Source organism: Anomalospiza imberbis, chromosome Z, assembly GCF_031753505.1.
Source record: "Anomalospiza imberbis isolate Cuckoo-Finch-1a 21T00152 chromosome Z, ASM3175350v1, whole genome shotgun sequence".
NCBI classification, from domain to species: Eukaryota; Metazoa; Chordata; class Aves; order Passeriformes; family Viduidae; genus Anomalospiza; species Anomalospiza imberbis.
Genome location: NC_089721.1, coordinates 11,043,549 through 11,057,160, shown reverse-complemented (window position 1 = coordinate 11,057,160; position 13,612 = coordinate 11,043,549). Strand labels below are relative to the sequence as shown.

The window sequence follows — 13,612 nt, the reverse complement described above, 5'->3', positions numbered from 1 at the left end:
ATAGCTAGTGGTACCAAAAATGTGCAATATCATAGCCATACCTGATTAAATCAAGAAAGGCATCTGCTGCTGTCACTTGCACAATTTTGCCTTCTCTGTGCATGTTTTCCTTCGTACCTTTCCCAGGGTGGATGATGACCACAATGATTATGCCAATCAGCACAGCAATGATGGTAGTGCTCATGTAGTAGACTACTGCTCGGACTCCCATCTTCCCTGAGGCTTTACTATCCAGGGCAGCAATTCCTAGTGAATTTAAGCACAATGACATTCACCTGATACAGTTGTGAGTAAAGAGTATGAACTAAGCATGATGAAAATGCTTCTGTGGGAACAGTTTTGATGACCACACTTAAAGCTACCCAAGGCAAGATGTCCCTCTTTTGCAGCTCATACTGCCACTGTATTCCCATCCTGCCCCTCGTTACATAATTTTCATAATTAAAAGAGTTACAGCTTTCCATGCTTTCTTAACACTTCATTAAAAGTAAAAATTATTGGTCTGATGCAGTGTGGCACTCCCTATATTCCAGTGAGACAATTCATGGTTTCTTATTAATGTAGTTACCATAGTCTGAAAAATGTGTTAAACATAATTTGTAAGATAGAAAAGTGAGTATTCTTAAGTAATGTTGATAATGTTTGCAACAATTAATATGTATGAAGAGTTTTCTTTAATCCGCAATGGGCAACCTCAGATTACCTCTGTCCCAAGCCATGGGAGTTTAAAACAGATTAAATGCTGCTAGCTTGTTTCAGAAAATCCTTACCATTGCATGACTAAGCCTTTATAGTCTTTCATGAACTTTGCAGAATTTGTAACATTAATCCTAATTCTTGGCTTTATCTGGATCTACTGTGAATATTAGGGTGCTCCCTAGGGCATCTTCTATAGTGTTTGATCATCAGATTGCACTGATGAATGGCTGCAATGTGTTTTTTAATAGAAGGTGCAGTTCTGCCAGGGAAAGGGTTCTGAGTGTCTGAGAAGGAATGTCTCATGAGGGCTGTCAGAAATGGAAATGCACTTCCTCTTTCCAGCAGATGCAGCTAAGTCAGATAGTTCTTCTTAAAATGTCCCACTGCTCCTTCTCGATACTTGCCCATTCTCCATCAGGAGGGCTGTGCCATCTGCCTCAAAGCAGTGCTCATGCTTCTTGTTGCAATCAAGCTTTCAAAGTGTAGAATGAAAAAAAGGGGTAAGGAAAGGACCTTTTAGCTTTATTGTCTCCTCCTATATGGAATTGCCTAATCCGTACTTCCAAAGACTGTCTACACATTTAAATGGATGCCACCTTTGAACATATAAAATATAAAAAAAAGTTGACCAACTTCTGCTTTGGATGTCTGTCTCAGAGGACAAAGCATTTAAAATAAGGCAAGAAGACTGCAGGAATATAAATAATACGGAAACTCAAATCATGGCCTGGCAAAACTAAAACTTTTTAAAATTATTGTAGATATATAATACTTCAGTCTGTCTTCTCAAGGAGGAGATACATTCTCTTGGCGCTACAGTTAAAGCACTCTAGTCCTGATGTGAAAGCACTCAGCCCTGTGTGGCTGAGATCAAGGATGTGTCCCAGGCTCTGATCAAATCTTCAAAGTATAAAACCAATCATGTGCTTCATACTTATCCTTTCAGTTCAGGTTTTTTCATTTTCTGCCCTTTTGGCAGAGACCATTAAAGTCAGTAAGATTTGTACCCACAAAAGGAGCTGCGAATGGACATCACTGAATTGCTTGGTTTACGTGTGTGCCATTGTAGTGGAAGAACAAAGTGTACAGCAAGAAACTGAGCATGGAAATCCAACATTTGAAGAATTTGATCCTTCATTTCTCTACTCAGCTTTTCCATCTGCAGAACTGGATTATCATATTCATTGTATGTTTACATTTGTGATTTGAAATGCTGTGACAAAAGTGGCAAACACTAGCAAGTTATATATAACTTGCTAAATTTTACAAACGGGAAGTCCTGTAACCCTCTTATTTGTGGATGAAAGATTGTTATTTTTAGAGCCCTCAAGTAATGTAAATATGAAATAATGCAAATACTATTAGCCAATAAGAGAAATAATGTTAATAATTTTTGGAGAATTTCAGATCTGCAATTGAACTGCACAGCACATATCTCAGACAGCATTTGTTACAAATTTTATGTTTAAAGTATTAATACGAAACTTAAAATAAAACAACTTACAAAGTGAAAAATGAATGCTTACATACTAGTCCAATCAATTTCATTTTTGTATGTTTTAATCGGTTTTCTTCTGTTCTTACTTTTTCTTTCTAAAGTAGCAACAGTGGTCTATCTGTTTTTTCATTTTGGATAAGACAATTTTTAAACTTGTTTTACAACTTGAGCACAAAGAGTTAACCTGTACAGTTTAGTAGGAATGTTTGGAAATGCAGACATTTTGAATCAGTCAGTTCCCAGTACTCTGCCCTTTACAGATAATATATTCAAGACCAGAGGATGAGCACAATCATTCTTAGAAAATTTGCAGACACACCTGCCTGTGCTTTAACCAAGCCTGATTTTTTTTGTACTTCGCCCCTTACAGTAGGTTGAACCTCCTACACACTCCAAAAGTCACTAGGAGTCAGTGTAGGGCATACCTTACCAGTAAAAATTGCTGTTTTGAAGGATTAGACATTTTGATTCTATTTTTTTCTTGGGCTAATTCTGGGACTGAGTGGTGAACCATGTGAAAATGGTATGTCAGGGAGCAAGAGTCATGCTCTTGTCTTTGTAAGCTGCTTTCCAGCCTAGCTTCCCCTGCTGCCCTCTGGCTGGGACTACACTGGTCCTTATTTTAGGTTGCTCAGTCTCATTCCTGCTGTTGCTATCATAATTTATTTCTCAGCTTGGACATAGGGAACAGCAATTCCTCTCTTCTTGAGCTGTAACTGCTTGTGGCATATATAGCAGAGAGCTTTCAAAGCAGAGGGATGACAGGCCTAAGTGTGAACAAAAGCTGTATGAGGAGGAAACAAGTGCTCGCTCTAAGAGCCCTTGCTGGGGACCTGCTGGGCAGTCTCCCCTCCTGCCCCAATTAATGGGAACTCGGCAAACTGCAAAAGCTGCCAGCATACCAACAACAACAACTGTCTAAAATAATATTTAAAACCTGTTTTTAAAAAACGAGAAAATGAGAGGGGTTGTTTCCTTTGCATTTTAAGATGTTGACAAGACTCCTTAGAACTGAATGGGGCTCTGGAAAGGTCCCCAAAGCTTTCATGTGCCACAAAGCATTGTGTCCTCAGTGTGTCTTTTCACAGTCAGCCAGCAAAGCCCCCATTGTCCCGCGGGAGATGTATGTGCCCCTTTCATCCTGCTCGCTGCTCTCTCCTCCGCTACTGGCTCCAGCACCTCTGCCTCCTCTCTTCCTCTCCCCTCCCCTTCCCCAGGGGTCCTGGGAAACTTTGCCGTGCCACCAGTCCCCACGCACAGGGATGCCTTGAAGTTGTCAAGGCGATCTGGAGCAGTGCTCCTGTAATTTCTCCCAGCGTGTGCACTCACACAACATGAATGGGAACGATTTTTTAAGTACTGATGGGGAGGGAGGGAGTGAGGCCAGGGAGAAGGAAGGGAAGAAAAGAAAGAAGAGGGTAGGCATAAGTCGGTAGAACTGCAAAAATCCCCCCGCTTTTACCCCTGTCTTCTTCCTTCACCTTCCCCTTCTCTCTTTTGGGAAGTAACACTGTGTGTGAAATAAAGACATGAGAAGGAGTTCTCCCGAGTGTCACAAAGTAAAGCACCATTTTGTTCTTTAACAAAGATATTAGACAAAAAATGAAAATATTTTAGAATATAGGAAAGGCAGCGAGAAAGTAAATATATAATTAAAAGAAGAGAAAGAGAGAGAAAAGTTGCAGGGAAAAGGAGAAAAAAGTCTAGTTAGGATGACTAAAAGTTCAGAATTGTTAATCTGGTAGTTCTTATTGCTCACCTGACTTGATCACTGTTCTGTAAATTGGCATGAACTACCAATTCTATGAATTGTCATGAATAGCTACTATATTATAAATAATTACAATATTATGACTAGTTTTATGTCAATTATATTTGTTTATATTTTACTTACGATTTTGTATTATACAGAATTATAGAATTTACCAAATCCAGAGTTACTGCTATTTTAAATTTTCTAGATACTGAAAGCATGCTGCACATAAAAATTCTGTATGTAACCTTGGATTACAGCAGAGGGATGGTACCATACTCCTGGAAGATCAAGCATAAAATACACTGAGCATGTTTTCTTTAGTGTTTAAGCCAAACAGCTTTGAATCTGCTTGTTCAAGAATAAATTCCAAGGAATTGTTTTAAAAGCTGAAATGGAGAACCTATGCTAAAAGTCCTACAGCTTCAGAATACTTTGTCCCTTTAATTAGCACAATAGAATCAATGGAATAAACTGATTTGTGCAGGATAGTCCATTGTCCTCAATGCGCTATTTCAGCCTGAGATTTGAGTTTATGCCTAATTTTCCCTACTACACTACTTGAAAGTTTCTACCTGTAGTATTTTTTTTGAAAGAAGAAATACACATATTACACAATTAGATGCAGAATGTTTTTTTTCCCACAACAGTAACTGGTCACCAGCTGGTATGCCTGAAGCCCTGTTTCTGTCTGTAAACTCCTAGTGAGCAAAGCATACTTGGGTTTATATTTGGCTCCTTAAATTAATCACTAACTAACAAATGAGAGCCCGTGAATAGTAGCTTTTCAATAGGATCTCTTTTCTTACACCCCAACGTAAACAGCAAGCCTCTGAGGAAAAAGTCATTATGTAGGATTGGTTCTAGTACCATGGGTGATTTTATCCTTCCTCAGGGCAAGCAAGACTGATGCTGGGAATAGAGGGTGTGCATGTGAGCATATACATTTATGCATACCTATAATTTCAGTTTGAAAACGGTTAAAATGCTCAGCCACTGCTCATCATATTAAAAGTTTCTGTTTCTGAATGTTTTTGGTGCCCTTTAAGAACTTCTGGCAAAATGAAGCAGTTTATGTGTTTGCTTTCCTACACTAAAATTACTGTGGTTTTAAGCATTTCCCCCCCCCTTGCTTTTGTTTCTTTAAAATTCCTTTTGAAGCATAATGATAAGCATTTTAAATATAAAACATTCCAGTTAGGGCTGAAATTACCATCTAGGCCAACTAGACTTAAGGACTGACCAAAAACTAAAGTTATTAATGGCATTGACTTCTTCAACACTGACAGGCAGGGGTTATTGGCCACCTCTCTGGGAAGCTTGTTCCAGTGTGCTACCTCCCATACTGGGAGGTCAGCCCCTCAGCCTCCTTTTCTCCAAACTGGACATGCCCAAAGTCCTCAGTCACTCCTCACAGCATAGTGGTAATTCTCAGCAGGGGAGAGACTGTGTGCTCAGAGTCCAGGTACAGGCTCTTGGCTGAGCTGTCACTGCCATGAGGTTCACATCTGTGGGCACAGGACCTAATACCTCCAGGTCAGGATTCTGACAAGATGTGGCAACATGTTGATGAAAATGCATAAAATAATGAAGCAGTTCTGAATGAGGATGTAGAAAAAACTGTCAATTCGGGTCCTTATAAATACTGACTTCTTGAAACAAAAAGAAGAGGATTCCTATGACCATGATGAATTATTTTCCTATTCAGCATATTAGAATGGAATTGATGGCACTTCCTTGCCAATGGAGATTTTTATATAAATTCCCTTTAGATGTTTTGAACTAAGATTTTATACACAAAACATTATGAATAGCGCATCTTTTTATTCCTAATTATTTTCCTGTTCACTTTTTATGGTCTCTTCATTAGGAAATTGCAGTTGCTTGTTAAGGACTCCTATGGTGGAGCAGCAATAATGGCAACTGTTGACTCAGGAGTGTTGCCCTAATTTTGTTTCTTTAAGGTTGTCTTTCACTCTCCTAATGAAGCCGTCTCAAATGGGCTACTCCCACCCCCTACATCCACTAAGCACTGTGTGATGAGTAAACTCTCAGTGTGAGACCATGAGAACAATCCCTTTTGTGTATGTTGATGAGGATTTGTGGAAATGAAGAACACTGTGCAAGGTCATGGTAAAATATGCTGACAAAAATTTTGTAAGGAAAAGCAATAGTTAGGTAAAGACAGTGGAGGTATTGCCCAAGTTTAATTAACATGATTAAGCACTAGAGCTTTATTCTAATAGCAGCTGAGTATGTTCTCTGTGGTGCTGAGCATTCCCAGAAAAGAGAAGTTAAATTTGGGCTTTGACATTTGGGCCTTTCACAAGATAAGGTACAAATTTTACCCAATCTCTAGATTACAGTTTTTAATAAAATAACAGTAAAATAATAAAATTGCAAAGAAAAAAGACAGTAACATTTTCAAAGAACTATATGGATAGGTGAAGTTAAGTAATATTAAATCAATATGGCTAATGACTTCCTGAAGCCACTTAAAATATATGTCAGAAATACAGCCTTTTTACATGAACTGATGAGACAAGTTGCTCCTAAATCACCACTTAACTTACCTTTGTTTAGATATGAATTTTTAGATAATGAAATTAGATGTTACATTATGTTTTCCAGTTCTGTTAAGAACAGTGGGCAAATAGAGGAAAATTAGCAGTTGTATTTGATCCAAAAATATGTGACCGTGATTAAGCCAAGCTGACTAATGAAACCCAGGGCTGGGATATAGTAATGCAATTCAAAGAGCCAATTAAATGGCTAAGAGTGGGTCCTAAATGACTAGCCTTGCCCCACCGCTTTGTAGTCCTGCCCCATCCTTGCCAGAAAACTATCAGCTTTGGGTTTTGTAGGGTTAGTTGTTTCTGACAGTTTGCAATTTTGAATTACCCCAGAATTGTGTCACGTGAACACCAGAACTTTTACAAGGGCAGCAGAAGGAGAGAGTGTCTGGGGCAGAAAACTAGCAAACACCTGCTTTTTTAGCCACAGTTTATTCCTTAGAAAGAGAATGTTTGTGAAACCATGGCACAATAATATCTGAACATCACTGAGTGATGTAAATGGAAGAGGTCCAAATAATCTCTATGGCTTTATAGTGAGTTCTACCTTTCAGTTAACCATGAATAATAAAAGACTCTCCTGTTGTGGTTCATCACTGAGTAATGTTCTTTCAGTGTAATAGCTTCACTTTATGAAACTTACTCTTTTGTGTTTGCTTTAAAGTATTTCTTGGGCCATCAAGTTTAGCCTTCTGATACAGCAGGGAAATATATTCTACAATATTGGTTAAAATCTTATTGAGCTTTAGGTTCAAAACAATAGCAGTTTTTATCCCAACAATTTCCATGTTTAGATATCCCACAGCCTTACTCTCTTTTTAGTTCGCTTACTTCAGTGCAAAAAAAATTTGATTGGTCAATGGCTCAGTGTCCAGAAGGAGACCCATGATGTGTCAGGTGTCTGTGCTGACTGTTTGATCAGCACTGTTTGATATTTTCATCAACGACACAGACAGTGGAATTGAGTGCAACCTCAGTAGGTTTGCAGCTGACACCAAGGAGAGAGGTGTTTGACATGCCCGAGGAGCAAGATCAAATCATCCAGAGGGACCTGGACAAGTTCAAGGAGCAGGCCCAGGTGAACATCATGAGGTTTAAACAAGTCCATGTGCAAAGTGCTGCATCTGGGTCAGGGCAACCCTCGGTATCAGCACAGACTGGGCACGAACAGACCCAGATCCCTGCCCAGAAGGACTTGGTGGGTCAGAGGCTGGATGTGAGCCAGCAAAAGAAGCATAACCAGCAGGTCAAGAGAGGTGATTTTCCACCTCTACTCTGCCCTCATGAGACTCCACCTGCATGGGAGTGTAGCACTGCATCCACCTATTGCATCCACAGCACAAGAGAGACATGGACCTGGCAGAGCAGGTGCAGGGGCCACAAAGATATCAGAGGAATGGGTCACATCTTATTTGAGGAGAAGCTGAGAGAGTTGGGGTTGATCACTCTGGAGAGCAGAAGGCTCTGGGGAGACCTTTTAGAACCTTCTAGTTCATAAAGGAGGCCTGTAAGAAAGATGGGGACAGATTTTTTAGTAAAGTCTGTTATTACAGGAAAAGGGGTAATGGTTTTAAAGAGGGTAGATTGAAGTTAGACATAAAAAAGAACTTTTTTACAATGAGGGAGTTGAAACATTCTCGGCCAGAGAGATGGTGTCTCTCTCATCCATGGAAACTCTGTCAAGTTCAGGCTGGAGAGGGCTCTGAGTACCCTGATCTAGCTGAAACTGCCCCAGCTGATTGCATGAGGTTGGACTAGATGACCTTAAAGGCCCCTTACAATGCTAGCTGTTCTACGTTTCTTCCTTTAAAAGTCTTCTCTCTGTCAGTATGAGTCACTGAGGGTAGGGAAGAAATTTCATAAACCTCCCCTTTACTCTGCTTGTTCTTGCTAAAGTATTTATAAACAATGAAGTATAACACCTGGTAAAATTAAATATGTCAATATGAAACACTTGGTGCATCTACTGAGTGCCAATGATGCTTACATTACTAAATGAAAACTCCTACAGGATTATGATCTTCTGTTCTGAGAAGTGTAGTTGGCTTGCTTTTCAGGTTTGCAATATAACAGGATACATTTGAAGAACCAGTAGGAAAGCACATTTCCTGAAACACATCTGCCTGAGAAGGACCCTGCTGTGGGGCTGTTGAGATACTCATTTAACTCTTCACATTATTCTGTCTTTTGCTCACAGTATTGGAATGTGACAAACAATATGCTTTTTGAAGGGAAACCAGGGAGTAATTTATCTTCTTTATGTGTGCTAAGCAGAGCAGGAGGGAGATGCAAGCAGGGATTCACAGCAAGCCATGGAGCAGTGATTAGTAACAGCTGACAGTCTCAAACCAAGACTCTCTTTCTTTGGTTACTTCATTGTAATAACAGAGTACAAAGAACTGACTGTATTCAAGCCAAGAATCAGAGACCCAGGAACACAGAAAATAGCAGCTCAAAAATTTTTTTTGGTAACAAAACACTATTGCTACCTGCACAGAGCAGTCTTAAAAAGACATCCTTTTATGCCCAGACACTTAACTAAGCTTTCCTGGAAATGAGATTTGTATGTTGGACATAAAGCTGATTATTTTCTGTGTAGGGAATGAAAGAAGTAAGTATATTTGTTTATGAAAAGGCTTAATGTAACATGGTAAATTAGTTCAGTTTAATCAGGAAACAAGTTTATTTTGGTAGCTGATAAGCCAAAGCACATTCGATTAGTTTAAATCCTAAAGTGCATGTTGTTGCAAGACTGAAATAAATATGGTAGCAGTTGTAAGACTTTTATCCTATTCCCTGAGGATGAAATATTAGTATTCATTTATTCTAAATGTATTGCCAAAAATACCTGCCTTAAGTATGAACAGCACTGCATCCTATGAAGTGGTACAAGTGATACAATTACCTTTGCCTTCTGGATGGTATTGAGCACATTACTCAGTGCTCCATAAAAATCCAAAATGCGATTTCTCAAAATACATGTGCAAACTTTTGTTTTGCTAAAATGCTAGTATGAGTTTTGGCAGACTGTCTCAGAAGCTCTTCACAGACATGTTTTTGTATGTGCAGCACTTATTAAACAACATTCCGCAAATGCACAGTGCTTCTTTTATCTGACTGGCTCTATACAGTGTGACAAAGCTGCAAACTATTTACTATACTAAATCACTCCTGCTGTACTTTAGTTTTGCTGCTGAAAAAATAGTGAGAAATTAGAGGTGTCCATACAGGAACAGTAACTGGTAATGCAGTCTACTGTAAAAAATAATTTGCTTTTACATCTTGGGTATGTAACAAGTGACTGAAGACACACTTATATGAATTGCTATAAAAACTGACAGAATTCTGGTCAGAGTGGTGCAAGATTTAGAGAATGGGAAATTAAGCTTGTCCCCTAAAAAAAGAGAGATAGACGTGTCTATTTGTGTGCAAAACTACATGGGTTTTGGGGCATAGGATTGTTCTGATTATTAACTGGTCAGAGCTCTATGCTGGAGACATCACCTTCTCACTTAAAATACGTATTATCAGTAAACCTGTTCTTGGCTTCTCCACTGAAACTTCCAATAACAGACTCTACTGCAATGACAGTATCTTATTTGGATGTTTGTCCACTAGGGGTCTGATACTTGTTAATTTATTACAGAGTTCATGCAGAAACCATCATTTGGATGGAAGCTTTGCCCAGTTGGATGTGACTTGATAAAGAGTTGAATCAATGGTAGTGTGTGACTAATGCATCTGGTAACAACCTAGCCTTTGGATTCCTAGGATTTTTAATTTTAGCACAATTTTTAAAACATTGAGAGCATGGTTTGTTAATTCATCTGTACTAAGATAATTTGGAAACAAATTGGTGTGACGTTGCCTTTAGGTATTCATAATGAGACCTGGCTTTTTTCAGTAATCTGAAATTCCACAAATAACTCCACTTGTGAATTTCCACTAGTTCACTCACTAAAGAACCTTTCATGGTTTTTGTTGTTGCAGTAGCTACTATCTAGTCTTGCAACAGTTTATTAATAATAAAAATAGCCCTGCTTTGTTGTTTTGCTCTTTTTAATAAATCTTGTCAGTCATACAACACTGATTTGTGCACCTGTGTCTGACGTAAAAGTTCTAAGTGTCCACTTTGCTTTCATCTAGCAGTTCATTGATCTGCTGTTTCTACCCATTGATTTTCCATGAGCTGCTCATGGAGCTAGTGTACTCTTTTTGTGTATGTTGCCCACACTCTGCTGGTGTTTACATCTCCTCATGATCCTTTTAGTTTATTACATTCCTCCCCATGTGCCCTGCATTTTTTTCAGTCTATACTGTTTTACAGCACTCTGTATGCTTCTGTGGGGCGTTCTTTGCTGACTTTTCTCCTTTCACACTTCAAGTACAATTTTAACTCCCTCCAAGTTCAGTTGCTATGTGCACTGTAGCAACATAAATCGCTTTCAGTGAAACTCCATGGTACCACTGCTATTCTGCTCCCCACAGTGATAAGAGTTAGCTCAGTATCTCTCTATGACAGTGATCTTGGTGTAACAGCTTCTCAGTCTGGGGAGGATTGCCCTGAAAGACATTATACCCAAGCCTGTGCTGACATTTGTGCAGGACCTAATGTAGTGATGCCTCAGTTCCTCTGAGAGTTCAGGCACAAATAAGATGCACCACTACACAGTATCCATCCACGTCAAAATGAAACACACAGAGCTCTTTCGTGTCTCTAAGTCATTATTTGAATTAGAAGCTACAGAGCAGTAACTAATTAGACAATACAGACTACTTTATGATTCCTTTTTTTAAAGAATCACAAGAACTTGCATTTGACAAAAGAAACAATACACATGAAGTTTTTATAAAAAAATTAATCCTGTGTTGATAAAGAATGTAGAAACAATCGGAGACTTCCTTAATCATATATAATTAAGTCTATTTAAAGAGAATGGGATCTCATACAGAATTTTTTTGAAAGAAATATATAGACATGATTAAATTTATAAACTTGTAGCATTTTAAAACGCTTATAATCTATTAGTTAATATGCTAATAATAAATGAGAATATCCTAATGCATGACATGACAGCATTTTCCTTTTTTTCACTGGAGAACCTAATTACACTCTAAATTCACCCCCAAAATTTAATTAATAACAATCAAATCAAGTTTAAGAAAAAAAATAGTTTCTATTTGTGAATTTAAGGTCCTCTGGTAATATGCCCTACGAATACTAAGGAGTCATTACTTTAGCTGCAATTAGTCTATTATGTTTTCAATTGTTATTATAATTTGGAGGGGTTTTTTCACAATTCAGTAATGATGTTAAGGCGCTTCTGAGAACTCATTAAGAAAGTGTGGAATTGGAGTTTCATGTGAACAGGCTTTTGTTTTCCTTCTTTTCTCTCTTTTGTTTCAATGACCTCTTGAACTTTGGGTCACTGATTCAGTTACAGCCTTGCAAGATCAAAGACGTACATTTTTTTCTTTGTATTTTTTCATCTTACAGACTTGTAAGGGGGAATGGAAAGAAGTTAATACCTACCCTGGACTGCCTGACAGTAGCAATCAGTACTTTTTAATAATATTATTACGCTCTTTTCAGGATGTTACAGCACTAAGTACAGATGAAAAAGAGGATTTGGCATCCACAATTCAAGTGCTATACAGTTGCCATGTGGGCATTACCTGCTTGTTGGCAAGATTTAGAGTATGAATCTCTGTGACAGCTGAGAGGTATCAAAGAAAACATCAGCTGATTCAAACTAAACATGTGGAAGAGAGAGGTTATTTAGGTTACTCTTATTAATGGACTGTGATGTTCTGCAGAACAGAAAACTAGCCTATTTTTTTTAATGAACTAATAATCATCCTATATTGAATTTGAAAGGTTTATTTTCTTAATGGATGATGGTCCTTTGCACAGGTTCGTTGGCCATGAGACAGATGTTAACCAGGCTTAGTAAGAGCATGTTCTACAATTTGGTTTTCAGAGTTTGGGAAATTAAGACATACTGAAATTGTAAAATCTGGACAAAGCTGATTTTCAGTGCAAGAATGAATTACTACATTAATGAAATAGCCATTCATTAGGTGAACTCTTGACCAGAACCTACTTTCCCTCTAGCTCAGAAAAGAAACTATATTCACAGGAGAAGCTCCGATATTATCTAAGTATTCAGAAATAAGTTAGAAGTGGGTGGTGAAACATCAGAATTAAGTATTCAGATTTGCATATGAGTAAAGGGAAAATGAGAGAGCTGTTTATGGTGGGAAGAATCATAATCATTATGTTAGCTGCAGTGCAAATAGTGTATTTCTAGTGTTATGCTGTACTTTCGTTTTTCTTATCTACCATCAGTAAGGAGCTACTCATACTGTTTTCTGAGGAAGAAAAAATGCATTTATCTGAAAAAGAGTTAATCCCGCTTAAGTATACAATTATAACAAACCAAGGTCTGATTCTGAAAATGTGATGAATTGAGGCCTGTAAATAAATATTTACATCAGTGTACTTAGTCCAAAAACCTCTTCACAATTTGTGATACACTTGAAGTCCTTCAAGCTCTTCAGTGAAGTAGTGAAGATGAATATTGCTGGAAGATTAACACCAGATCTGATAAATCAGGAACTATAAGTCATGTTCTCCAAATACTGTAATACTGGTCTTGGGTAAACCCCAAAATTTTTCAAACAAGTGCTCTCTGTATCGTGACTCTTGAGTTTTCAGAATACAGCTGGGATCTATATGTGAGCTTCATTTTACAACCAGAGGCCCAGAATTTAGTTTGCTTTGATTTTTTTATTTCCAGAGATGACGGTTCTTTAAGAATAGCATTAAGATCTGTAAGCTCCTTTTGGCACAAATGTTGAGTTTTCTTTATTTGCATGTTAATTCCTCAGTCTTAGAATTGAACTGCTATTCAGCTGTGTGAAGCTGTGAAGAACTTTTTATTTTCCTTTCTACATGACAGTACTTTTCTTTTCTTTTTTTTTTTTTTTTTTGCACAAGTCTCTCTGTATGCCAATACTTTTTATTTGTCTTTGTAGATCATCATTAGTGTATCTTCCTTTGATAGAATCCTGCAGAGAAAAGGGACT

At 38.1% G+C, this 13,612-nt stretch overlaps 1 protein-coding gene across 1 annotated transcript in view; it reads right to left on the bottom strand.

The window, feature by feature from the left end:
* SLC1A3 (solute carrier family 1 member 3) overlaps positions 1-13,612 on the bottom strand; it is a 63,171-nt gene that overhangs the window by 19,704 nt on the left and 29,855 nt on the right. The window contains exon 3 of the mRNA XM_068177351.1: positions 42-246. Within this exon, the coding sequence (XP_068033452.1) occupies positions 42-246 (205 nt within the window). The remainder of the gene's footprint in view (positions 1-41; positions 247-13,612) is intronic.